Source organism: Empidonax traillii, unplaced genomic scaffold, assembly GCF_003031625.1.
Source record: "Empidonax traillii isolate 1590-97213 ecotype Southwest subspecies unplaced genomic scaffold, ASM303162v1 scaffold12:size2584012, whole genome shotgun sequence".
In the NCBI taxonomy this organism is placed as follows: Eukaryota; Metazoa; Chordata; class Aves; order Passeriformes; family Tyrannidae; genus Empidonax; species Empidonax traillii.
Genome location: NW_020955205.1, coordinates 2,141,222 through 2,168,894, shown reverse-complemented (window position 1 = coordinate 2,168,894; position 27,673 = coordinate 2,141,222). Strand labels below are relative to the sequence as shown.

The following is a 27,673-nucleotide window of genomic DNA, read 5'->3' as shown; positions in this document are numbered from 1 at the left end:
CTTGGTGAAAACACATCTCTTTTAATGCTTCTGGAATACAACAGATAGAGCAATACCTAAAAGCAATCTGGGATCAGGGATCTGTCTTGATCCTGCTTTCCGGAGCCAAGGACCATGCTGGCACTTTTTGGAGGCGGCCGGGTGCTTCGTGGGAACTGGTGCTGCTCCCCTGGTGCTCACCCCACAGCTTTCTGCTTCATTAACCCCTTCTTCGCTCCCTGATGGATCTTTGCATCCAGCTTCCCTGTAAAGAGAGGATTAAAGAAAAAAAAACCCACAACAAACCCTCATCACTCTTTATTTTTAAATGCTATTTGCAATGCAAATGAGCTGGAGGCAGCGAGGTCTCCTAGTTAGTGTGTTCCTGTCACATCCAATTATCCTGCTTGAGGAGCCAGGCGTTTCCAGCCACCGCGGCCTCCTCCGCAGGCACGACACCAAGGAGCCGGGGGCAAGCGTGTCCAACGCGGCCAAGAGACGCCAGAGAGGGGAAAATTCAGCGAGGAGGAGAGTAAATTAACATCCAGCACTCGCCTGCTACTACGGGGGGTGGGGTAACTGATCCCTGTGTTCGCCTGTGGAATGCGTGTTGACACACTCGGAGAAGATGGGGGACCATCAAGCACCATGTCAGGGACATGTTTCTCCTCAGTGTGGTGGAAAGCCAGGCTTGGGGACAACAAACCCTCAGCTTGGGGACGATAGTGCAATGGGCACCCAGTGTGATTGGGACAACTGCTCTCTGCTGCCAAGTGCCAGGTTTGTGGCCTCCAAGGCCACCAGCTGTGAGGGCCGTGCTGCCTTTGCCACCTAGGAGAACCTCAACCAGGAGCTCTGGTGGGACCTGGAGCAAACACTGCCTCCCCTTGTCCTTCACAGTGGCTCAGCTGCCAGCTCCGCTTTCCCACCTGGGAGGAGCAGGACACCAGGACGTGGCATTTGGGGAACTCCTGCAGAAGAAGCCAGAAGCCAGGCACAGTGAGCAAGCCAGGAGCATGATGAGCTGCTTTGGAGGAGTGTCCCTGTCCCCTTCTTCCTGTCTGTAAAAAAGCCAGGATGCTCCCGCTCTCCCAGGCAAAGCTCCTGCAGCTCCCAGAAAGGCTCTGCCAGTGCCAGTTACCTCCTCTCATGCCATGTCTCCCCAGAAGCCCATCTTCCTGCTGCTCCCCTGCATCTTCCCATCTTCCAAATGCCAGCCTAGGCCTGTCTCTGTAGCTGGGAGCAGGGATGGGGCTCCAAGGCATTGCGGAAGGCAGCAGCAAAAACTGCAGGCTCCATCCCGAGCTGGGAAGGGTAGCCCCATTCCCTGCATCCCTTGCATCCCTCAGGAGTAACATCAGGTCCACTGTAGGCACACCATCAGGAAATGAGGCAAAGGGATCAGAGCTCCATCTCAGTAGAAGATAAAATCCATCCCAGCCAAATCCCAGTGAGGTGGATGGAGCTGGAAGTACTTCACCCTCAACACCATCCACGTGGGGTATCAAGCCCATAGATGAAGCACAGCCCATGCAGTCCCTGGGAGAGCTGTGTTGCTTCAACCCAGCTACGGCACATCTGTGGTGGGGACAAGATCCACCAAGCTCCAAACAAGTTCTACTTTGGCCACTACTCCAAAAATGGCCAGTAAACACCCATGTGCCTGAGAAGCAGGGGCTTCTCCAAAGCAAAGGGCTCCAAACTAGCCAGAGACCATCACATTCTCTTCAAACCAAGCCAACTTCTCAATTCCAGCTCAACAAAGAGGGTTTGCGGGTCACTGTGCAACTGATCTGCAAACTGAAATGCGGCTTGGAATCTGGTCTGGGAGATCCTCCATCCCTTTGGCCACCTCAGAGAAGAATTTCCCCACCACCACCTAAGGCTGGGGAAGAAGCCCCCTCCTTGCAATGGCTGGACACTGAGCCAGCCCATCCAGACACAACATTTCCAACCAGCCTGTCCCCACACCCTGTGGGGGTTGGCAGGAAGAAGGCAGCAAGTTCCCATCTCTCCATGCTCTGGTCCCCTCCCCACCCAACAGTGTGCCACCAGGGCTGTCAGCATCATATTTCCCGTGTCTACCTGCTCCTCCTGGACCCCAAAACCATCAGGAGGCTCCTCTGCTCTTCCAGCTGGCAAACATCACACACCACACAGGTAACCTTTAAGAAAAGGCTAAAAATAAGGCAAAGCTCCAGGGTCCCTAGCTCTTTCCGCTCAATGATTTAAGGTCTCTCGCACACTGTGTCCCTCCACCCGCTCCTCGGCGCTCTTCCAGCCGCCGGCTGTTGGAGGGAGGTTTCTCAATGATGCTTCATGGAAGCTCCACCAGGATTCAAGGAAAACTCCCACAAGAACAGCTAGTGAGCTTTGTTCTCAAGTGCTAAAACTACGTGGGGATGAGTTTGGGGATGGCTGCCCTCTCAGATACAACACAAGCACTGTGCCCATCCCTTCCACACAATAACCCTGGAAGCAAAACCCGAGCCACGTTAGGGGTTTTTTTTCTCCCATCCCCAGGCTGATAAATAATTTGCAACCAAGAAGCATCCGGATGTCATCGCGGCGAGGTCCATGTTGTTATCTGGCAAAGAAAACTGCTCTGGCTTGGCTTCCCAACAAGACAAACTGGCATTTTGTCATGGCTTGAGCCAGGTTTCAAGGAGACCAGGGCAGCCGGTGAGCCCAGGTGGGGATGTGAGCCGGCACCTTCCCTCTGCTCTGCTTCCAGTTGGGAGAATTAAGCTTCTGCCTGCCTGGGATGCAATGCCAGCTCCTATTAAAATAGTGCCTTGCCCCAATGAAAGGTCAAAGGCTTCCCTGCTCCTTCCCTAGGCTGTCACAAATATCACCCAGACGGACCATGTCCCTTCCGGGGGGTGAACATGCAGCTTCACAGTCCTCCCACACTGCTCCCGTGACAGCTCCTGTTGGGATGGAGGGCAGGGAAGGCTGGCCAGCAGCAGGAGCGCAGGCAGCTGCCAGCACAGCCGGCTTCCTTCCAGGCTGTTAGACTGATCCTTCTCTAAGAAGGGAAGTGTCACAACACAAAGGAGACGATGTGACAGATGGGGAGGGGACTGGCAGCACCTGCACCCAGCGAGGCAGACACACACAAGCCGGTCATCCCACGCTCACCCCGCATGGCAGCATCCCCTTCTCCTACCCCCGGATGGATGGAGGCAGATGTGGGAGAAAAGGGGCATGAGAGAGCCTGGATGAGAACAAGGACAGGTTGAAACAAGGAAAAAGAAGGATGCTATTTCTCCAGCATGCAACAGCCACAAGGATGTTCTCCCACAGCCAAGATGTTTGCATCCCTAATAACTCCTGCCTGCTCACTGGCACTGGGAATGACCCATCGAGAGGGAGGACTGAGTGAGACCCAAATGCTGCAGCTCTCCAAGCATCGCTGGTCACCACTGGCTGAACGCACCTCCCAGATACTGCCCCAAAAGGCAGGGAATAAACCAAACAGTTTTGCAGGAACACCCCAACACTCAGGGAGAAACTGAAGCTGTGGGAGAAAGGTGCTTCCCTGAGCAGAGAAGAGAAAAAAACTTCAAAACCAACAAAAATAACCCTACACTGTGCTTCTAAAACCCTTATTAAACAGTTTTGAGAAATCCCACTGCTCCTGTGCCCCAGGTAACTACTTCCAGAGATCCACACGGCAAAGGAGGGAGAACACCCAGGTGTCAGCTCTGCTAAACAAACAGCCGAGACTGTTCCTGCTTCTGCTGCTTTTAGCCCGTCAAATTAATTTTTCACATCCCCTGCAAGTGTGTGCAGCACCTTCCCCAGGCTGTGTGGTGGGGAGGCTGCTAATAAGGCTGGAGCTGACTGCAAGCTCCCCAGCTGCCGCATCCCTCCTCCATCCTTTTTATGGCAGTGGGCAGGAATAACGGGCAGAATGCAGAGGGGCTGGTGGCTCATAAAAGGGACCAATGACACTGGCAAGTGGAGCACAGACAGGTGCTGCGGCGCTTCCCTGCCAGCTCTGCCAGGACATCCCAGCCCGCCAGCCTGTGGATGGGGAACATCCATCTGGCCCAGTAGCTCTTGCTGTTTGAGCCCTCATCATCATCAGGGGCAAGAGGGTGATTTGGAACTACAAGACAAGGAGGTCATGTGGATCTGCCTGGGCATTGCCACACCCGCTTGGATCGCGACCCAGGCTGATGCCAGCAGAGGATCCAGCCGCCGACACAAGCACTCTGTGACTCCCAGAGTGTTTGCAGAGGCAGGAAGAGGCATGTATTTGGAAGGAAGCAACATCTGGGGCAAAGGGAGCCAAAGACAAAAAAAATATTACAGATGTATTTGAGCCATTAAACAAACACCTTCAGATCAAAGAGCAGAGGGCAAAGGTTGGGAACTCATCTGGCAAAGGCAAGCTGGGGTGCCGAGGGGAGCAGGCTCCGAGGGCCGATGGGACAGCTGGGGAAACTTTACTACTTACAGATTTTGTGTTTTCCTTTGATGGGAAACTTCACAACCATCTCCTGGGGATCAGTGCAGATAAAGACAAATGGAGACCCAGACTCCTGGCTCAGGTCCGGATACTGCGAAACACAGGGAGACACAGGGAACAGAGTCAGGGCGGCTGCGCAGGCATGGAAAGAGCTCGGTGGGCAGGAGCAGAGGGATCTTAGCCAAGACATGGGTTATATCGAGGCTGTAGCAACTCAGACTAAATCACTTCAAGAACTTTTAATGAAAATATCCCAAACAATTGCAGGTTTGGGTGTTATTCAGAGAGCCCCTCACCCAGCCTCTTCCCACCATGCCCCTGCCAGAGTTTGCTGCCTTTTTGGATCCACTCACCCTGACTGCTCCCAAACCCCTTTCAACCCCCTTTAGCACTGACCTGTGTTTCCCCTGTGGTTTCACACTTGACTTAAGCTGATCAGAACCGTGGTATGTTGACAGGGAGGTGGTCAGGGTCCTGCCCTCTCCAGCCTGTCTGTTCCCTGGGACAAGCTCAGGACTGATTTTCAGCCTGATGCATTCCTGGGAACGTGGGTATCCCCACCCGGTCACAGGTAGCACAACAGCACCTCAACGGAAACAACCTGCCAAACCCAGCTTGAAGATGACCACCAGAAGGGTGGCCACGTCCAGCTGACCCAGCTACAGATACATCCCCAAATCTTCCCCACAGAGCTCAGTCCAGACACAAGGATCTGAGATTTGCAGAGTGTGCACCGTCCTCTTGTGGGACACGCAGCCCTTGAGATTCATCTGCATCTAAAGGGTGAGCAACACACCTGCAACATACCAAGGTGATGGCTCGGAGAAGCCAGCTCAGGACTGGCTCTGTGCACAGAGTCTATGATGAACACATGGGGGAATTATATAGGAAGAGTATAAACAGATTATAGAATCATAGAAGCATTTAGGTTGGAAAAGACCTCTAAGATTGTTTCTCTCGTTAACCATGGGGGAAAAAAGGAGAAAAAACCTACTCCATGATGGAAGTGCACCAGAATCCTGACTGGCTGCAGCTCAGCCTTGCTGGCATTCAGAGGTGAAATGCAAAACAGTAATAAAAACTGTGTACCTCAACACTCCCCTCAGGTTGTCCATGAGCTGCAGAACTGGCGCTGACAGGCACTGAGGCCAGGGCATGCCATGAAGGTGCTCCAGCCCAGGAAACACTGCTCAAACAGACTGCAAAAGTGGTTTTCCTTCCATGGGAAAATTGTCTTCTCTTTTCTTCCTGCTCCCCTGCCTTCACCAAGCAGATCTGTCAAGGCTGCTGGAGGGGACAGGATGCCAGACCAGATGGAGCTGCGTGTCCTGGCAAATCCCCCATTTGTTACTAACAAATGACTCCTAGGCCGAGTGTTTGAAAAGCTCTCACCGACCTGCCAAGATGAGTTTGGATTTGCCCTGGAACAGCTGGACATGGAGAGGGAAGCAGGGAGCGACCTGCTCTCCCTGTGCTGCAGCGGGGTTTGGCAGCACTGCCAGCGGTTAGGGGGGATTTACAGAAGCCCAACACTGGGATTGGATCAACCAGGGAAAGTGTTTCCAACCCCTCTCATTTTACAACAGCGTGTAAGGACTGTGAACTGAGTAAGAGAGAGAGATGTAAGGGCACTCAGCTGCTCTGTGCAGCACTGTGCTGGGGGGTGGAGAATGCCCTGATCTGTACCACATGCTGATGCCCTGCTGCACCGATCTGGGCTTGGACAGGTTTCCTCCTCTTTATTTTTTTTTGGCTGAGTCACCTTACTTGACTTGCTTCCACTGCTCCATGCCAATGCCAAAGATTTTCATTTCCCATCTGCAGGGAAGGAGGATCTTGGAAGGTTAGAAAGAGCCAATGTGAATATCCCGGCCAATGCCCGGAGAGTGCGAAATGCTGGCACTGCTTTATTGCACTTGGCATCATGCAGGTGACTGGCAGCATCTCCATGGCCAGACAACCTGAGGTATCCAGTAGCCCCCATGTCACCACGGCCTCCGAAGGTCACTCCATAGAGCGTAGGGGCATGAGAGACCACCCAAACCTGTCCACAGAGGTGGGTCATCCCCGCTCCACTACACCTCATGGTTGGGTGTGCAGGATCAGTGTGTCATAGAGGTCTTATGCCTGGAGTGCAGCTGCTTCCCAAGTCTCCTCAGCCACCATCTCCTAGGTGGACCTTGACACCACCATGCCCCCTCACATCCCTTACAGCCCCCAGCCAGGGAACATCCCCCAAACAGGGACCTTGCCTTCAGCAGTGAAGGAAATAGCCAGGTTGGCTTCTCCACTGACAGCTTTCATCCAAAGCCAGGATCAAGCCTTCAGCTCCAAGAGCTTCCAGTTCAATCCAATCCCAAAGCCGAGGCGGATGCCACAGCTGCAACTCAGGTTCAGGCTTCCACACCAAAGCCTTTCATCTTCGCTCCCAGGGTATGTTTCTGTCCCTGTGCCAAATCCCTTTGTGTCCTGCATTTTAAAAAGCCCCGATCCTTCCTCTAGCATCTCAGTCCCAGGAGGCAGGGAAGGAGCCTCTCATCCAGCTGCTGCGTTTAAGGCTTCCTATTGTACCTACCCCAGAAACCTCTTATCCCATCCTGCTGAACAAAAGAAGCAGAATATTCCTGCCTGCTGGAGTTGAGAAAGAGCCGTAACCCTTTCCTCTACCTAGAGTCAGGATGCTCCCAGGTAAGGAAGTCAAGTCTAAGTCCTCACAATATGCTGAGTCAACTTAACAGCCCAGCTCTCCTCTTCCCTCAGTCCCTTCCATGACCTAATTCCATTCATTCATCCCACAGAAATATAGGGAGCTCCACTCTCAGTGGAGATGCTGCCACCAAGACACCAAACGCATTCACCTCTGTTACATTTCCCACAGTTGCCCAAGTGTCTAACAAGTAAAAAACCTCCTTTCTCAATGTTTTTGTTGGGAAGGGTCAGTCGAGTCACTCTACAATCTGCAGTGCCAGAAGTTTAGGAGATGGAGAACAAATTTATTCCCAACTAATTCATCCAACAGACAGTGGTCACTTCCCATCAGCACTTTAGCAAATCTGAGGCTTGGAATAAAAAACCAAAACCCACAGAGAGTGTGGCACAGAGAGAGGACAGAGCATATCCTGTCATACTGGCCAGGCTGGATGGAGCTTGGATCAACCTGGTCTAGTGGAAGGTGTCCCTGCCCATGGCAGGGGGTGGAACAAGATGGGATTTAAGGTTCTTCCAACCCAAACCACTCTGGGTTTCCATGATCCCCACTAAAGAAGATCTGCAACAGCAGTTTTTCAAATAAAAGGTCAATTCAGAGGGATACCATGTTCCCTCTCTTCTGGCAACCCAGCCAGGAGTCTGATGGGGGATGCTCCTTCTTAAATTCAGTGGTACTCATCATTCTAATCTTGAGGGTGTTAATAAAACAGGTGGTGGTACTCCAGGCTTGACGTTGCCTCTACCTGGAAGCAACTCTGCATTTAGGAGAAGGTGGCCACAACAAATACAGTCCAGAGGCCAGGTTGTCCCTCAAGAAGGAGCAAACCCACTCTCCTGCAATCCTCCAGAGAAGCTTGAAAGAGAGGGTTTATGCAACGTAAAATGATTCCGCCTCTTCTCAGACCTTCTGCCACCTCAGAGCTGGCTGGTGACGAGGCAGCTGGGAGGCCGTGGGCTCCGTGGGCTGTGAAGAGCCAGTACAGCTTTACCAACTGCTGCTCCTGCCCACTGCTTTGCACTGAAAACCCCACGAATGTGCTCTACACACTGGCGTCCACACAACCACCAGCCTCCTTGCTCATCCCACCGCTCCCATTAGGCTTCGATTCGCTGCTAACAGGTCTGTAAGATCCTGGCTGTGGGGAGATTAGCTGGGAGAGGAAAGAAAAGCAGATCTCAAGGGCTTAATGCATGCAGGAAGAGCTCGAGGTTAAATAGCAGCAAAAGGGAGCTGAGGGCTGGGCTCCTTCAAAAACTGGCTGCCAGACTCACCCTCACACCAGAGCCAATGCTTTAAACGTGTATTAAGTGGCTATCCGAGGTCCCCAACAACCACCTCACTCAAGCTGCAGGCAGGGCTAATTGCTAATGAATGTTCCCTACACTTTGTTTTTGCCATCCCTCGTCTCCCATCAGCAGCTTGTCAGCACCAGGAATAGCAGCAGGGCTGCCAGCCTCCCGCTCCACAGCCCACAGCAAAAGAGCAAAGGAGGGGACGAGCCAGCTCGGAGCCAGCAGAGACACAAACCCACCTTCTCTGACAGCCGAGAAAGAAAACTCCTGCTATTTCCCCCACACACACACACACACCAATCTGTTAAATATTTTTTCCCTGATTTGGGTAAAGCCTGCAGTAGGATGCCAGGGCCGTGCAGGGTCACTGCTACTAACACAGCGTTCGGGACCCTAAGCTCGTCTTGATTCCATCTTGGGGGAAAAAAACTTGGAGAAGGGCCATGTCGAACCCCGGGATTTCTTCACCCCTCTCCAATAAGCTGCATTGGCTTGAACCCGAGTGCCGTGACCCGAAGACAGGGGAATGGAAAGAGCCGAAAGAAAACGTGCTGGGAGAAAGCCAAATCATCACTAACGAGATGAGCTCTGCTCCGGCGTATCCGAGCCAGGAACAAAGGCACCGCGTGCAGGGAGCAGCGGCTCCGCCAGCACAAAGCCCAAACGCTGCCGGGCAGCTCCGTTAGCGACCTTTTAGGAGCATCCTTCGTTCTCATTAAGGCCTCGGGACACAAAGGGAGACAACGGGGTGAGAACAGCCCCGGCGTTTCACAGACGCCGGCCCATAGAGCCCTGAATGCAGCTTCAGCTCTCCTCCGCTCCCGGTGCCCGTGGAACACACCCCGGTCAGCCCGAGTGGCGGAGAATTGCACGCTGGAACCTGTAGTCCTGCCCCGGGTCACTGCCACCCTCTCCATCTTACAGCTGCCGGGGGTGGCCGGGGGCATCAGCAGTGAAGAGGGGGTTGAGATGCTGTGCAAGGTTCATAATGGAAAGGGGTGAATCATTTTCCTGGCGTGGCTCCTCGGTGAACAACAGGGAAAACATGGCTCGTTCTGCCAGGCAGTGCCAGGCCAGGACACCAGCTCCAGCCTTCATTTCCCTGCTGCTCTCCAAGAGCTTCGGAATAAAAGAGGCAGCACTGGAAAGCAACGCTGTCTGGAAAGAATAAAGGCAAGCAGAGCCCATGTGTTGGCAAGAGAGTTCACCATAAAACACATTCAAAGGGAAAAAAATCATCCTGGCGGAGACGACATCCCCTCAGAAAAAGCAGGGCTGCTGGAACCAGTGGGAGCAATAAATCACTCTCCCCAGCAGGCAGGAACACGCGCTGGGCTCTTCCCGGGCGCTGGAGAAACCCCTCAGCCATGTGCAAGGAGAGTAGTGGGATGTGAAGCATCCCCGGGGAGCACAACTTCCTTCACCCCGTTTTCTTGGTGATTTGTGAGAGAGGCGGATCCGCTCTTCTTTCATGCCTCATAAGCTTCATCTCTGTCAGAGCAACATAACAGGTAATTAACTACTAAACAGCCATTTTCTCCTCCTCTCTGGAGGGAAATTGCTCACCGTCCAGCTAGAAAATGTTTTTTTTAGTGGTTTGCAAATGGGAAAAGAAAGTTGGTAGTTTTCTGGGACTGATAAGGGTGCCACGGCCAAAAAAAGGCACTTACAGGAATGCCTGCCCCATGGATATTGGATCCAGGAGAAATAGAGCCATTAAAAATGAGAGAGATGATGCTTAACTGGATGTTAAGCGACATCCATCCTTGTCACTTTTCCAAGGAGAGTGGTGTTGGAGCATGTTTCCTGTCTTGTTGTTTTGACAGCAGTGGTCTCCATCATCTCTTTGCAAGGACATTCCTTTTGGCGGATTATGCAGCCAATTTTCCCAACCCAGCCTTCACCCTGAGTGCTCCAGGGCATGTTCACCCAAAGGTAATACCCAGCTGGGAACAGCAGACCCAGCTTTGTGACTGCTCCATGATACCTCCTGACTCAGCTCTCCAGTTCTAGAAAGTACTTGCAGAGCACCAAGTGCTTCAATCCAAGCTTTGATCCCATCATGACACGGTTTTGCATCACACTTCCAAACTCTCAGAACATTTTCAAGCATCATCTTTTAAGGACCTGCTCCCTCTGCCTCAGCACTCAGCTTTTGGCCCATGAGAAATGTCACATTTTCCTAAACAGAAAGCTTAAAGCAGATCCAACTTTCTAGAAATGCCAAATTTTCTAGTTTGAGGCAGAAACATCCAGAACATACACCCAAGGAACACTACAAGCTGTCCTTGGCCACAGAAGAGCTCAGGGATGCAGAGGAGCCACTCCACAGCGACTGGGATACACATCCATGTTCAATCTGAATCAACAGAATGGGAAAAGAAGGAAAGAAAGCAGGATCACAAAGAAATCCAAACAAAAGCCGGCAGCCAAACTTTTGTTTGAAAGCCTGTCGGGTCTAGACTGCAACGTGTGAGGAAGGAACAGCTCGAAACCACAGCTGCTAATGGTTATGGATTTGGCAATCAAAATGTCTTTGTTAAAAAAAAAACAGAAAAAAAACTTTAACTGCCTGACTATTGAGGTTACAAACCGCAGCCTTGATGCATTGTTGCAGTCAACATCCTCCCTGCTGTTCCTGAGCACTTCCAGCTGCTGCTGGCAGCTCGTGTGCTGGCACACGCTCCTTGCGCCAGGATGCGCAAGGAATTCTGTGAGCCGGCCTTCCTTTCCCCTTCTTCCCACCATGATGCCTGGCAGCCCTTGCCTGCTCTGCCCCTCACATGCCTGGATGGTACGCAATCAGCTCCAGGCGCAGCAGGCCAGGATCACCGCAGGATCCTTCCCCCCGGTCAGGCAGAGCCATCCAGTGGGTGTTCTCCACCTCCCAGCCTGGAGCCCCAGCTCTCATCGTGCTGTTCCTACACCACAGGCTGTACTTTGATTCGAAGGGCAGGGGAAGCAATTAAAACGTAATAAGTAATAACAGGACTTTGAAATGTAGATTTAATATTCAAACTCATGCTGATGCACTCCAAGCAGTCTGTCCATGGGGAGACCCCAAGGACTCAGCAGTGCTGGCAAATGCTGCACCCCCTGGCTCTCCCTGAACCGGCATCACGAGACCTACAGCCACCAACACCCTTGTAAGGCTCAAATCCCAGCCCGAGACAACACCCACCCATGGTAAAGCCTGGAAGGGCTGGAAATGTTTATAGAGCGCCTCACAACCAGTCTGGGAGAAACTGGGTGGACTTAGAAAAATATTTGGGAGAGTACAAGGCCAAAAGAGCTGTTTTATCCCCCCGTGCCAAGGGATGGCCGAAGCAAGGCTAAGCTCAGCTCCAACACAGCCCCACCGCTCGCACCCTTGGCTAGACCTGGCAAGGAGGAGGAAAAGACATTGGGGAGGAGGACAGGAGGGGGAACCAGGGCACCTGCCTCTGGCATAGGCAGCTCACAGTGCCTGCTGCCTACAGTCAGACAACTTCAAGCAGCTTCACAAAGTCCTTTCGTAAATCAGAGCTGGGAAACACAGGGGTAGGACACACACCAAAAACCTTAGGAAAACCCCAGTTTTGGGAACACAGCTTTGCACAGAGAAGGTACCACTGTCCCTGGTTCCCTTGGACAGCCACCACTCTGTGCAGTGACCCTTGCTGCTGCTCCCTGAGGAGGTGTGACACCAGCAGCTGCTTCCAGAATTGATTCAACCCAACAAATGGGATGGGATTTCTCACAGGACCAGCACATGGAGCAACTGATCTGTTCAGGGCTAGGGAATCGATGACACGCAGAATTCTTGGGTACACATATGGTGAGGGTTGAATTTTGGAGCTGACCCCCAACATTTGGAGTCACCATGGAAAGGGTGGTCACGGCTCAGCCTAGCCAGGGAGGCTGTGGGGCACCTGAACAGCAGCCAGGCCCCAGGTCAGTTTTATCTAACACTTGGTTTCAGGACTAAATAAAAAACAAACACCGAGAAGGCAGCGTCAGTGACCACATCTGAGAGAGGGAAAAGGCCCTGCCAGCTTGTGAGTAGTTTGCTGAAATGGTAGCAGAGGCTAAGTCCACAGTCATCATTAATTAAGTCATATGCTTCAGCCTTGGCTTCACTTTTTCCCTTGGGTCTAGGAAACCAGAGGAGAGGGCAAGCAGGCTTCTATCATTCGATTTCTTTGGCATGTTAATGCATTCCTAAATTAATCATCATCAAGTGACAATCTCTCCTTCGTCTTAACAGCCTGAGCAGTGGCCTGAGCAAACCTGCTGGCGTATGTGAGGCAGTTGGAGCCTCAGAAGAGCCTCTGATGAAAACCAAAGCACTTCCCATACGGAAGAACTCCCCCATCTCTTACCCTCTTTAATCCAAACCAGCTGTACTCCTGCTCTGCTCCCAGAACCACGATCCAGGGGGCTTTGTGGGGTGAGAACCCAAATGAAAGAGATGCATCATCCTGTGAGCCAGCCTAATCCACCACTGGATCTGGCATCAGGCTATGTGGGAAAGACAAATTCAGCTCAGGAGAATGCAGGGACCTGTAAAGTTCAAAAGCCTTTCATGGGTTGCAACCATTAACAGCCACCTAGACTGCTCCAGGAGGAATCTGATCTAGTTAAAAATCTTTCACTGGGAGAGGTGGAATGAGAAGGCAAATATCCCGGTGGAGGGGGTGAGGAAGGTGCCAGGACAGCCACAGCACCGCACAAACAGGCACTTGTCTCGCTCAGAGCCTGCACGAAGAAACCTTTTCTTCAGGGAGAAGGTCCTCACAAAAAGTCTCTATGAATTTATATTGTTCTTCGAAGTACACGTCAATGTCTATGTTTGTGTTTCTCCCTCTCATTAACTCCTTAGGAAAATATTCCCAGTGGGCTATTGTTCCTTTATTTGGAGATAATCTAAACAGGCACCTTCTGGAGGCTAAATATAGAAAGTCTCTACCCTTCTGCACTCCTATTTGAGGATCTAAACTGAGTTCTGTACACTGGGCACCTGAGTCTCATGTTTTTTTGCTGTTCTGTTCATTAGAGAGGGAAAAGAAGGCCAAGAGATTAAACCCAAATTTCCTGAGAGGGAAAGCTGGAGCTATTTACATAATAGTTGCAATCTCATGGCACAAAAATAGCTTTGCCATGTTCCCCTGTGCTGATTTAAGGACACTAAGTGATCACCTAGAAATGAAAAATAAACACTTAACTCCCATCAAACATAATTACCCAATATTTCAGCCCGGGATAATAACTACAGCCAGATATCATCGTGTGTATGCCTGGACTCAAAATAAGCCCAAACACACCTATCAGCCACCAAAATAGCAGCAGGAAACATTCTTTTCCCAGTTAAATAGTCTCTCGGATCAAAGTCATTAGCAAAATGAACATGGACTTCAGAACACATGGAAATGGCATCAATGTTAACACTTCCCTGCTGGCTTTAGGGCCGTGCCAAGCCCTGCCTGCCCCATCGCGCATATCCCGAGTGGGTGCTGCTGAAGTCACCAACACCTCTGCAGGAAAAGAAGGGCAGCTCCTCGCATGGCTCAAGGTGTCAGTGACATCAGCCCCAGAGCAAGGAAAAGCCATCCTCAACACTCGGATCTCCACGGGGGAGGGGGGGGGAAGAAAGTTTCCATGTCACCTCTAGCGCTGAAAAGTGTAACAAAAGGGATCGTTCTGGTCTCTATCAGGAGGTTTTGGATGGCTGCCAGGGAGAGAAGGAAACGAGCTCAGAATGCGCTCTGAGGAGGGGCAAGATGTGCAAAGCTCAAGTGGAAATCCTGAGATTTCAGAGGGATCTCCTGGCACCAGGCAACCAGGGCTGAGTTCAGGAAACAGCTCCTGCTTCAGTCCCCTGCAGAACACGCAGATGACACTGGACATCTGGGCTGGACTTTCCTACCCAACAACAATTTCTGCTCCTAGAGCTGCTTCAATCCAGAGATCAGAGCTCTCAGCAGTAAAATGAGGTGTATCTAACCTGATGGAAGCGCTGCTTTATTTTCCACGTGGGAGAGACCCAGAGGAGCTGATTTAACTAGTCCATGCAGCAAGTAGCACAACTGGGATTAGGGTAATGTCACCTGACATGCCACTGGTCCTTATCCCAAGGACACCTCTGCTCTTCCTCTGCTCCCTGTCAGCTACAGCACATCAGGTCCTGTTCCATCATTGCTTCCCACACAACCCTGAATATCTGCAAACCACCTCAGCAGTGTCAGACAGGCCTCAAATACTGCAGGTAGGGCAGAGGAAGGTAGGACTGACCCCTCTGAGGGGTGATGCAAGGCCAGGCTTACCTGTCCAGTAAAAATGTGGATAAATAACCCCTCCCTGACCATAACGCAAGCGCTCAGACAGGGAACGGGTCTGACTCTGCTGGGGCATCATTGCTTAATTTTGGTTTTTCGAGCACAAGTGTAAAAAAAAATAAAATTAAATGAAGATAATGACAGAAAAATACCAGCAGGGAGCCACAATATCTTCATTAGCAACCTGAGAGAGGATGCAAACAGCAGGAAAATTAAATGTGCAGACAGTGCTAAACAGGGAGTGGGTGACAACAGCAGAGAGAGAACAGGAGAGAGACAGGAGGAACAGGCCATGGAATCATGGAATCACAGACTGGATTGGGTTGGAAGGGACCTTCAAGACCATCCAATTCCACCCCACTGCCATGGGCAGGGATACCTTCCACTAGACCAAGTTGCTCCATGCCCCATCCAGCCTGGCCTTGGACACTTCCAGGGATGGGGCAGCCACAGCTTCCCTGGGCAACCTGGGCCAAGGCCTCATCCACTCACAGCCAACAATTCCTTCCCCATATCCCATTTAACCCTGCCTTCTGGCAGTGGGAAGTCATTTCCCTCTGTCCTGTTCCACCAGGCCATTCCCCCTTGTCCAAAGTCCCTCTTCAGCTCTCTTGAAGCCCCTTTAGGCACTGGAAGGGGCTTTAAGGCCTCCCCAGAGCCTATTCTCCAGTTCCCCCTCTTCTCTAGGCTCGAACAGCCCTAGGACCAAGAACAGACCCAAGACCAAGAAGAGTCTCCCTTGCCAAGGGGAACAAACGGTAACAAGAGCCAAACTAGCCTCCATGGTTGCCAAAAAAGGCTGGACCACCATCAAAACACCATGAGCAAGCCAGGGAACTATTTCATCCTTGGGAGGTGGGTATAACCTGCAAGCATGGCTCACCCTGCACTTGTGAAATGATTTTTCTGGAACATGCAGGAGCTTCAAAGAGGAGGTGGTGAGGAGGAGAGGTGTGAGTCAAAGCACAACGCCTGGAAAAGCTCCATGGTAGCTGAATCCCCATGAGGTCTTTGCTCTGCATCACCTCGCTTCACCTGCTAACACAACTCTAGGAAATATCCCATGTTTCTGCATGCCAGAAGTGGGGAAAACACATTGTCTTCCTTCCCTCTCCCCTAGAGCCACAAAGGATCTTTGCACACCAGGAATCAATGTGCTGACACATGGTTCCTGATGAACCTGGGCTGAATCACCCACGTGAGCAACAGGGATTTACTCCTTCCAGTGAGATCCAACTCAGATTTCTGAGCTGGCGCTGCACACTTTGTCATTGTGCTGACATTTGCAATTAAATTCAGCTCAGCTTCCTTCACAGGCACTTGCTGCTCATGAGAGCCCACAAAACCAGACATTTCCTCATAAAGCAACTGCAGAAAGAGGCTTAGATCTCTGGATTCAAGCTTACCAGAGAGGGAAATGAACACTGCTTAAAGCAATCCTGAGGAAAAAACAGACAAAACCACTGCAGAAAGGCAAGAAATTAGGAGTTATAAGTAGTTTGCAATGTGGGAGCAGCAAAAAGCCAGTGAAATGTAGCCTGGGAAGTGCATGGCACTGAGGAGAGAGCGAAATCTCTCACTAATAGGGTGGATAACAGTGCTCCTTCTGGAATACACTGCTCTTCCTCCAGTGCCTCTGTAGCCAAGCAGTGCCAGCAAACTGGGAGAGATTTCCAGAGAACATGGCTAATATTGTAAGGGTCCTCCGCGGGAAGGTTAAAAGCCAGTTACCAACAGTGCAATTCCCAGACCGGAGATGCTGTCACAGCCATTCTACCAATGCCTGAAGAACACACCCACAAAGGAAGAGAAAAAATTGTGAGTGAGAAAATTACTGTGAGAGATCAGGATGTATTTCTTCACCACTCTTAAAAGACAGCAGAAGATGGACAAGAATCTCCATTTAAGACCAAATTGTAAATTAGTGGATATTACAGAAGAAAATCCCTGCACTGGCCCCGGTGTCCCTTCCTCTCTCTTTCCCAGTGCTTGTCCCCATACAAGGCGAAATAGTCCTGTAGATTTTATGGTATTCCAGTCCCAAAGCTCCCTCTGCTGCTTGTACTCCAACCTCTCCGCCTTTCTCCCGTGACTAAGAGACACAACCTCACCAGGTTGTGTCCAGGCATCCCTTCCTTCCCTTTTTAATGGTGGATCTAACAGTTACCAGTGTCCTCTCCCAGTCTCCATAACCTTACCGAGGTAAGAGTGGCCACCTGGCAACACTCTTAGCACATCTGGAGGCAAAGCACCATCACCCATGGGCTTATATGGATTGAGATTTCTCAAAAGGCTCCTGATTTCAACCTCCCTTCACTACACATAATCTCTCTCCTCCTCCTTGAACCCTTCTCCAGGATCTCTGGGAGATCTTTGCTGGTGAAGCATGAGGTGAAGGCAGCCTCGGTATCTTAAACTTATCCTGTCCCTGGACACCAAATCACCTGCCTCATTCATAAAAAGGCCACTTAAATGTCCCTTGACTCCCTTGGGAGCCCATTGTACTCTCCAATGTCCCTCCTTCCCTGTATCCATGGGCTCCAGATGTCCTCTCTGCAGGGTCTCTGTGAAGACCATGTGGCTTACTTCCTCCCACAGCTCCTTCTTCTCATGCCCCAACCAGAGCACAACTCACAACTCACCAGTTAGGCCACACAGTGTGATGCCACCAGTGAGGCCATTGTGACCTCCAGCTCCAGGAAGAAGCAACAGGCAGATCCAGCAGCTACAGGCCATGATGCCTCTGCATGGACCAAGCCACTCTCCCCTGTACCAGGGCAGGCGATCCCATTGGCACCGCAGGGGAGGGATAAGGTCCTATGGCACAGCACCACCATGGCTGCAGAGTTTTCCATGTTTACAAGCTGTCTTGAGTTTCCAAGCCCCTTCATGTTCTCTGCCACACAAATAAATCCCTGCAGTAACTTTTGTCTTCTCTCAACACAGTCTAAAATCTCCACTCAGTGTCTTCTCCAGAGGCAAGTTCCACCACTTAAAAGTCTGCTGGTTAATGCAAGCTTGGAAAGGGTTATTTGCTGTACTCACCTGCTCCTGAAATTGCTCTTGTGATAAACAATCCGTCACATCCACACAGCCCAGGAGGCATCCTGAGGGATAATCGCTTGGAAATTCCACATCTGCAGTCAACGAAATATGCCTTCAGGGGATTCACATCCCTACATACACAGGTGGGATCTTCCAGCCCACTGTGCCCTTCCCCCTCTTCCATGCACCTCTGCTTATTTAGGCACAAGAACACATACAGCAATTTTAACAACTTATGCTTTTTTCAGCTCAGGATCTTCCCTATGACAGGACCATGGCTGGGAAATTTAATTTTATATACAGCTTTTCCTGCTTCTGACAGGAATGCAGAAAGCAAAGCAGAGAGGGATTTCTGACTGCTCATTACGTGGCTCAATGTACCAAATCATTCAAAGATCCAAGGAGAGTTCACCTTTCTGGAGCAGCATTCTGTAGGTGGCCTCCAGTTCAGCGATTTCCTGAGGGGAAGGTCTTTTAGCAGTAGCTGCAATCCATAACCTCCCTCGATGAGATGTGTACCAGGTCCTGCCCTCCACCCTAGAAAACAGAGGAGAATTTTGGACTAAAATTCCAGCACAGATCGCCCACGTGGATATATTTTTCAATCAAATACACCCAATTCCTGCTGCTAAGCTTTGCCCTGATTATCCCAACTCAAGCAATGTGGCAGGACCATGAAGAAAAGCTCACATGGGCAAAAAATGATGTCACAAATAAAGCAGAGCATGTGCTCATGGCTAGAGAGTACATCAATTCCCAGGAAAGCCAGTACACATGGGCAGGACAATTTGCTCACATAATTCCCTTACGAGCTTCGAAAGTCACACAGTGCAATCAAGGGAGCACTAAGGCACCAGGCATCTGCATGGAGCAGTCATTGGAATTCTGCAGCTGTACCGGAGCGGCTCCAGCACCCCCAGAACACCTTAAGATTTACAGCAACTTTAGCTTGGGAAGTGAAAAGGCTTTGCTCTCTAAAATGAAATAATTCAGTGAAGGGAAAAAAGGCTCAGGAAGATTCTTTGTTCTCCATTAACAGCAGGAGCTTCTCTTGGTACCTCCATTCCCAGTCCACAGGGGGAAGGTAGTGCCAAGGGGAATGTATCTGGTTGGGTTTTATTTATACACGGTGCCATTGTTGCCTTCTTTATAAAGACCAAACAGACCAGAATAACATATTTTACACTATCAGCTTATTTGCTTTTCAAATTCCACACAGGTGTGTCCCAACTACAGCTTAGAAATCTCAGCCTCTCTCTACATTCATGCAGTGGGAAGAAACTTGTCCCTTCCAGGTTAGATACTCGCCCAAAAATATACTCTCCAGCTCCTCAAACCATCAGTATACAGGAAGAGGAAGCACAGGTTCCAAACCTGGAACTATCACAGCTACCAGTGACTGCACAAAGCCAATGGGTCCACAAAAACAGAACACAACTTTCCATCTCCCTGGAGCAGGAGCTGCCTGGGACACCTTCACCTTTTGATTCCTCTCACGAGCAAGGAAGCCCAAGGCTGGTGCATGCTGAGGCACCAACCATCATCTGAGATCTCCTGCAGCTCTCGATCCTGAATCCGCAGCCTGTTCCGCTCCAAGACAGACTCACTTTCAGCATCCATGGAATGAATATTTTTCCTTTGTGGGAGCAAACCAGTTTGGTCCACCCACTAGAGAGTGTTCAAAAGAAGCAGGGAAAAGGTTAGCACCTCTCCAGGAACAATGTGTATCAAGTGTAAATTCTTTTTGGAGTTTTCCTTCACTTAAGGATAGAGATATTACCCTTATGCCCTTTGGAAACAGAATCTGGCAGAGCAGGCTTCATAAAATAGAGCTGAAAGGGTGACAAAGCCTTATTTTGACTCTCAGAAATTGTTGTGTATTCCTGAAAAGGAGGCAAGAGGCTAAAACTCCCATAAACCAACCCACCAGGAGCAGGAAACAGAGCAGGGCATTGGCAAACCTTCTCTGGCCCAAACCGAAACGGCCAATGAGGGACACAGAAGAGGAAAGAGGGGGTGAGACACAAGGGAAAAGAGAGGGAATGGCTTCCCACTGACAGAGGGTAGGGTTGGATTGGATATTACGGGCTAAAATCTTTACTGTGAGAGTTGTTAGATGTCGACACAGATTCTCTAGAGAAGTCGCTCCATCCCTGGAAGTGCCCAAGGCCATAGGGATTGGAGTAACCTGGTCTAGTGGAAAGTGTCCCTGCCCACGGCAGGGGGTGGAAAAAAATAACATGTGAGGTCGCTTCCAACCCAAACCATTCTGTGATCTTGTGGGGTACTAATAGGCATGCTAGAATTGAAAATTCTTAAGCTCAACTCTCCCAAAATGAGTCATTACTCTGGAATAAATCATTTGAACCCCCACTGACCAAAGGAGCAGGTTGGAGGAGACGGGGATTCACCAGGACACCAGAATTCAGCATTGCCTTTGCCTCCGAGTTCCTGCCTGGCTTGCTCAGAGCACCACAATTAATGGCTTCAATGGTCTCATCCAGCCTGCAAACACAAACAACAGCCATGAAAATTCCCTGTTTCCCCTGGCAATGTCTCCTTTCTCCACACACAAACACTCTGAACCAAAGCGGTTTCTCCCCACCTCCCTCAACTAAACAGTTTCCTTGCTCAGTCTGATTTCCAATTTGAACAGTCACTCATCTCTACCACAGAAACTCAGTTTGGTGTGAATTTGAGCTGAATTGGTTCTGTTGAGACAGGCCTTCTGCAACACCTCTTTCCAGGGAAGCTTTAATAGACATGTCAGACCACTACCCCTGAGGTTTTTCACCTCCCTGCTCTCGGGCATGCTGCCAGTGCTCACTCACTTGCTGTGGTACTCAGCCATGCTGTTGTCCTCCTCCAGGATCTGCCGGCCTGCGAAGTCAATGGTGATTTTTTTGGCAAGCCGAGAGGTGTGGCGCAGCTCCCGCAGCTCCTGCTCTCTCTTCTGGAGAGCTTCCCTCTCCTGCTTGGACAGCCACTGGTTGGAGTCTGTGGCAAAATAATCTGACTCGTCATCAATGACCTGGGTTCGCCGCACGCTGTGAGGAGCAATCAGCACAGCAGAGGATGAGCACAGTGGGACTAAGATAGAGTACTGACCACCCCAAACCTGCCACTACCCTGTCCCAAACCTGCCCTCCAACCCACTCCTGTTTGGTCTCTTCAGAGACTGGAATTACAGGGACACAAAGAAAGGACACCAAAATGGGATCCATTCCAGGGGCTCACTCTCGTTCCACTAGACACCGTCGTTAGGGTGTCTGTGGCGGCAGGCCTGGTTTCAGAAGGAATTCCCAACATTTCTGCAAAAGGCAGCTTGCCTAACAGGCCACTTATGCTATTTCACAACAGCCTCTCCCCTGGTATCTTACCTTGTCCTGTCAAATTCCAACAGCTTGTCTTTGTGCTTCACAGCCATCTCCAGGCCTGCTTTGAGTCTCGCTTCCTGGCGAGGCAGCAAGTCCTTGCTTATGGCATCCAGATTTCCTGAACTTTCAGCACCTGAGATGGAAAACACACCATAGCCCTGTAGTTGGTGAGTTCAAGCCCAGTTTGGGTGGGCCAGGGTTTAGATAGACCCCCCAAACCAAATGCCATACCAGAAGGTAAAAGAACAACCTTGCACCAAGACCAGTATCTTTCCAAGGAGGTTGAAGCCCTGATTTTCCCTCGAGCCCATTACACAGATTCCTTCCTCAGAAGAGGAGGAAGCACTTAAATACTACAGTGACAAGGTCTGGGTACAGTTTAGAGAGAAGCTCTTGATTTTTGATTCTCTTTCATCCCTCTCTAACAATTTGGGCAGTCAAAATTCTGTCCGTCACCAGCCACAGGCCTCGAGTTATAGAATCATAGAATGGTTTGGGTGGGAAAGGACCTTAAAGACCATCTCAATCCACCTCCCTGCCACGGGCAGGGATATTTTCCACTAGATCAGGTTGCTCCAAGCCCTGCTCAACCTGGTCTTGAACACTTCCAGGGAAGGGGCAGCCACAGCTTTCCCACAGAGAAGAATTTCTTTCTAATATCCAACATGAATCTCTCCTCTTTTAGTTTAAACTGTTCCTTTTTGTCCTATCACTCTCTGCTCATCTGTAAAGTCCCTCTCCCTCCTTTTCATAAGCCCCCTTTAGGCACTGGAAGGGGCACTAAGTTCTCCCCAGTGCCTTCTCTTCTCCAGAAACCAGCTTTTTTAGGAGTCCCCTCCTAAAAGCCAAATCCTCTCCTACATGTTGTTACCCCCACTAAGAGCCTCTTGCCCAGGACAAATTAGTGCAAATTCCAGGGATGTCCAGAGCCTTCCGCCTGCTGCTGTGCCTATTGCAAACAACATCCTCCCCTGACACACAGGTTCTCCAGCCCAGCTGTTGGCAGAGATGGAGAAATCTATTCCCAGCAAATGCTCTTCCTTCTCAACCTTCCTGGCAAAGGCCCCAAACCTAACCAAGCAAACAACAGGGAACAACAAAAAAATCCACAAAAGGTTTGCCCCAAAGCCCCAGTGGCACAAATCAGTGTATTCCACCAGGCAGGCAAAACCTTCATTGCAGGCAAGCAATTGTCTGTGTTTCCCTGTGGTCACTGATCCACATTTTTTCATTCCCAAGACAAACAGCAAACCACGTTTCAGCTTTTACTTACACAGATAACAAAGCAAGAGCTGGCAAGGGCAGGAGGAAAGAGAGATCAAACTGGTAAGGAAAAGGATCCTGAAGTAGACCAGGATCTCTGCAGGGAGGATATAACATTCCAGCTCTGCGACCAGTCGGTGTTCACAAGGACTTCCAGGCCCTCCTGCCTCCTCCCTTAGCAGCTCTAAGCAGAAGAAATATTCCCCCATTTCTTCAGCAGAGTGTATTTTTCCACCAAGAACACCACAACCTTGGATGCATTTCAGCTAAACTCAGACAAACATTCCCACAATGCACAGGTCTTTGCTGGAACACTGGGTATTATTTCCTCTTGCTTGTCTTGGCTCTGTTCCTATTTTTAGCTCCCAAGATAAGTGTTAGACAAGAAGAGCCATTAGGAAATATTAACCACCACCTCTGCAGACCCAGCACATCAGATAGCAGCACTTCATCTTCTACAGCACACATTCCACAGGAGACTTATCCAGTTCATCTGATTGATTCTGGAATGCCTAAGGAGCAGCCTTAGGGCCTTAGAGTAAGGACATCATACACTGCCATTTGACACTCGCAGTTGTCACCACTGCTGAAGCCCAGGAATGCTGCCGAGGCTTGCAGGAAGGATCCAAGGAGCCAACTTCCAATCCATCCTCTTAATATCCCCCACAGACACTGGGCAGTAATGAGGGCAAGCGGCTCAGTGAAGTCTGAAGCAAATAACATGCACAAACTGATTGGATTCACTCTATTCCAGGTATGGAATTGCTACTGACCTGCCATGAGCTTCTTCAGCAGCTTCTGGCTCTTGTTGGAGTCCCGTTGAAGAATGTCCTGCTCTTCTTTAGTGCACACCTAAGGAAAAAGAGGAAATGAAGACTTGTGAAGGCCATCAACAACCCTTAACTCAGAGGTGTTCTGTCTTTGTTGGCCACTGGCATTTAAACTGACCTTTCAAAGTAGCAACAAATCTGATTTAAAACATTTTGTCCACCCAACTAATATTTTCCTCTCACACAAAGAGGAATTTCTTGTCATCTGCCGTCAGTAACTTGCCCCCTTTCTCCAAAAAGTGCCCTTTAAACAGAATTTGGGTGTAACAGGTATCCCGATGGACTTATCTTGCACAAGCGTTGAAGAAAAGTCAGGACATTGGCCCTGGCTGCAGCTCCTGCCCCTGACAAGGCAACCAGGGCTGTGCCCAGGATGGGGCTGAAGCTTTGCAGATATTTTGGACACTGGTGTGATGCACAGGAGACTGTCAGAAACCAGACAAGCTCCAAATTGATACAAATGATGAGGGAAACCTCCTAAGAGGTTCCTTCTTGCCCAGCTTTAAAACTTTGCTAGAGGAACTTCTATTTAAGAGGCTAATCCAGCAAACTTCTCCAGGTCAAAGCAAGTCAAAATATCCCCCCTGGGGACTCACCAGGGTCCCGCAGAACAGGCAGGGCCCAGAGCCCTCCTGGGCACAGACAATGCGTCCGCATGTCAGGCAGTTATTGATGAGCTTGTGCTTCTGGCCCAGGCACTCACAGGCATGACGGCCTGGGATGAGCACGGCCAGCCTGTCCTGCCCCTCCTTGGTGTACAGGCTGACATATTTGGGCTTCTTCTTACAGGAAATGCTACTGCTGCCGACACCACTGCTGCTCTTCTGGGCCTGGGGAAGCAAAAAAATAAACAAATAAACTGTGCTCAAAGTGCCAAACTGGCAGCAGAGAGTGAGCACTGACCCCTGGGCAGGCCAGGTGACTCACAAGTATTACTCTGCCTCACTGCAAGGAAACTTGGACCAGACCCCAGACTGAACAGAAAGACAAGCTCAGGCTGCCAGAAAAGCTCCAAGAATCCAAACAAACCAAGGAACAAGGATGTTGCTGATGCACTTTATGTTTGTTGCCTATGTGAGCTGGAGCTGCTCAGATCAAGGCTGCAGTAGCAGCTCATAGAGGCTTAACAGCTCCCAACAGCAGCTCAGCTACTTCCAGATTTATTTCCAAGTGTTATTTAGACTATGGCAATGCCCTGGGAAACCCTGTGTGTGCCTATCCCAACACAGAGCTATTGGTGGCAGCAGGGCCACTGCATTCACAGCCAGGGCACCTCAAAGCAGCTTTCCTGTGTCCCATCCAGCACAGCAACCTCAGCAGAGGTTTTCCATGCACAGCAGGTTCAAGTATTGAGCTGCAAAATAAACTCTGCTCCTTCTTCTGAGACTTGGCCTCACTGATTCTGTGATTCACCTGAGTTTCACTCTAGTGATGCAGCATTTCCAGTCCCTTCAGTAAAGCCTGACTGGTTTTAGTGCCACTGCCAGATCCAAACAGGGCAACCATGAAAAAAACCCAAAACCAGATAAAGTGACCCCGGTAGAGCTATCTCACTTGTTTTTGTTAATTTTAAATAAATTAGAGGATAACTACAGGGCAATGGAACACCACTGTCCATTTTTAACCCTCCAATTCAAAAATGTAGGGCTTTATCTTACAAACACTTTTACAAACACTTTGCAGCCTCCTTGCTCCAAAATCTTCCATTTAAAAACACGAATTCAAGTTCCATTTGTTACTCAGGTTCATCTCTGCCTCTCAGGGCTACTTTGTAGCTCTCAGGCTGCTACAAAGAGTAAGTTGACTACCACAGAGGAAGGCAACTACTGCTTTTTGCACAGACTTGTGCTGCTTGAAAACAGCAACATTCCTTTGGATTTAGCATTTCTGTGCTCTTATTTTGCAGTTTCTTTGAGAAATATTTCAGCTGCCAATTCAAGTTTATTCAGCATGACTGGGAAGGTTTAAATACAGCAAGAAGGAATGTTCTTTCCACTTGGTGGCTTCCTCAGTTCCCCACCATCACACCTCTGCTTTAAAGAAATCATTTTTATTCCCAATTACAGCCTCAACTTCCTTCTCCTGCTCTCTAATCCAGGCATTTGGAGGGAGCAAAATTCCCCCTGACATGGATTTGCTACCTGTTGATTATTTTACTCCCCATTATAGGGACAAACACACACAAGCTTTGCCCCAGACTGTATATCATAGAATCATAGGATCATTTAGGCTGGAGAAGCCTTACAAGATCAAAGTCCAACCAGTAATCCAGCACTGCCATGTACCACAACTAACCCCTATCCCCAAGTGCCACATTCATGTGCCTTTTGAACACTTCCAGGGATGGGGACTCCACCTGTGCCAGTGCTTAACCAGCCTTTCCATGAAAAAATTTTCCTCAATATCCAACCTAAACCTCCCCTGCCACAGCTTGAGGTTGTTTCCTCTCATCCTGTCCCTTGTTCCCTGGGAGCAGAGCCTGACCCCCACTTGGCTCCACTTTCCTGTCAGGGAGTTGGAGAAAGCCAGAAGGTCCCCCCTGAGCCTCCTTTTCTCCAGGCTGAGCCCCCCCAGCTCCCTCAGCTACTCCTGGTGCTCCATACCCTTCCCCAGGCCCACTCCCTTTTCTGGACATGCTCCAACCCCTCAATGTCTTTCTTGGAGTGTGGGGCCCAGAACTGACCCCAGGATTTGAGGTGTGGCCTCAGCAGTTCCCAGCACAGGTGGACAGTCACTGCCCTGGGCCTGTGGCCACACTATGGCTGGTACAGGCCAGGTGCCATTGCTCACCTGGGCATGCCAGCCCCACACGTCCTGAATGCTCATTTCCACTTTCCAATCCCACCTTTATTGGTGTTTGATATTCCTTTTCCCACACCTCAGGTTCCAAGCCTTCCCACTGACATCCAACCACCCCAGTGTCCCCACCAGGTTCACCTTGGCCAGGTCCAGGGGGGTTTTCACTTCCTCCACGTGTGTGCTGGGCTCGGTGTATGCGGGTGTCTCCTGTTTGTTCCTGCCTTTGCGTTTCCCCTTCTTCCCTTGTTCTTCAGCCCGTGGCACTTCCGAAGCCTCTGGAAGTGTGTGCAAGCACAAAGAGGCTGGGTGAGCACCAGCAAGGGAAAGATATCCTTGGACTCTACTTGGTGACTAAAAATGGGCTTCAACCCGTCCTCATGACCAGGAATTAAACCGTTATCCACGCAGGGGTTCATGGCATATGACTCTTTATAAACACAACAACTCAGACAAGCTTATTGGAGACTTTGATTCTTTCTTCCCTGTGGCACTCACCGTCCTTCTTCCAATATGCTGGGAAAGGCTCAGAGGGCAGCTGGGAGGATTTCCTCCACCTGGAAAGTAGCTCTTCCACAAACCAGCTCTTTTTCCCATCGGTGCCCTGGAGGAGGTCGATGACGTACTCCCGGATCTCGTCCTCGTTGGTTATGGACAGGATGTACCTGTGAGGGGGCAAGGGGATAAACGTGGGTAAGGGGCTGCTGTTCCAGCTCTGATCCAAGAGTTTAATGGTACAGGTGTGTCATTTATCTCTCCTTTTCAGATCAGGTTTGTGGAGACTGTAGTAGGATCCTGGCAGGGGTTGGAATGCGATGAGCTTTAAGGTCCCTCCTAACCCAAACCAGTTCGTGAAGTAGTAGGCAACTGCTAAAGAGTTAACAATGTGTCTCCAAACCTCTGTATCCTCATGGAAATAATGTTCCCAGAAAAGTCTGGAAAAGCGCAGCATCTGTCTCCAAGGACCTCAGGGGGGGTTCTGAAAACTGGTGGAGTAATTGGTAGTTCAGACAACTTCTCAGTGCTCAGACTTTGTTACTGATGTTCTAGAAAACTTAGGGGTGCACTGGTGACTTCCATGTGCCAGCAATTGAATTGCTTTTCTAAGATAAACTTGTAGGCTGCCCTGCGGACTGAAAAGCTGGCAGTATAAAATGCTGTCTTACAGACACTGCTTTCAATTAAGAATTCTCTGCCGAACCTCCATTTTCCCACCAAATACAGAAACTGCCTGGGGGGGCCCCCATTAGAATCAGCCCGGTAATGTCCTACAGGACAAGGAAACAAAGGCCTTTGGGTGCGTGATTCTGTGACCCCACAAACCCCTCCCTGCCATCTCCCGCCCCCCAGTGCCCCCACCCGACGGACAACCCTGGGCACACACCCTCGAGCGCCGCTCTGACACACCCTGCTCCCTCTGTGTTGGACCGCGGAGGGGTGTGGAGAGGCAAGAGGGTCCCGGCCGCGCTCACCTCACCACCTCCTCGCCCACGTCCAGCCCGAAGTCGCCCCGCAGGTGTTGGACGCACCAGGCCAAGAGCGCGCTGGGCGCCGCCATCTTCCGCGGGGGGCGGGAAACGGCAGCGCACC

The 27,673-nt window shown here is 50.4% G+C and overlaps 1 protein-coding gene across 2 annotated transcripts; it reads right to left on the bottom strand.

Annotated features, from left to right (window-relative positions):
• TRIP4 (thyroid hormone receptor interactor 4) lies at positions 1-27,673 on the bottom strand. 2 transcript variants are annotated; one of them, XM_027889707.1, is made up of 13 exons: positions 27,556-27,673; positions 26,582-26,748; positions 26,225-26,361; positions 23,884-24,117; positions 23,231-23,309; positions 21,198-21,327; positions 20,649-20,864; positions 20,196-20,322; positions 19,298-19,485; positions 18,230-18,354; positions 17,818-17,909; positions 4,445-4,547; positions 1-244 (listed from the first exon to the last, which is right to left on the bottom strand). In XM_027889707.1, the coding sequence occupies exons 1-13, from the start codon at positions 27,639-27,641 to the stop codon at positions 177-179; spliced, it is 1,752 nt and encodes a 583-aa protein (XP_027745508.1). In that variant the 5' UTR covers positions 27,642-27,673; the 3' UTR covers positions 1-176. The 2 variants fall into 2 exon arrangements, with proteins under 2 accessions (XP_027745508.1, XP_027745516.1); XM_027889715.1 differs by lacking the exon at positions 1-244 and having other exon boundaries at positions 19,356-19,485.

Bases quoted from the DNA above. Each gene is read 5' to 3' on its own strand.
- TRIP4 (XM_027889707.1), bottom strand. From the start codon at position 27,641: ATGGCGGCGCCCAGCGCGCTCTTGGCCTGGTGCGTCCAACACCTGCGG. The intron at 20,865-21,197 runs GTAAGATACCAG...TGCTCCTCACAG, and splicing joins TTGGAATTTGACAGGACAAG to CGTGCGGCGAACCCAGGTCA. The intron at 17,910-18,229 runs GTGAACTCTCCT...CGTTGACTGCAG, and splicing joins CAGAATGCTGCTCCAGAAAG to ATGTGGAATTTCCAAGCGAT.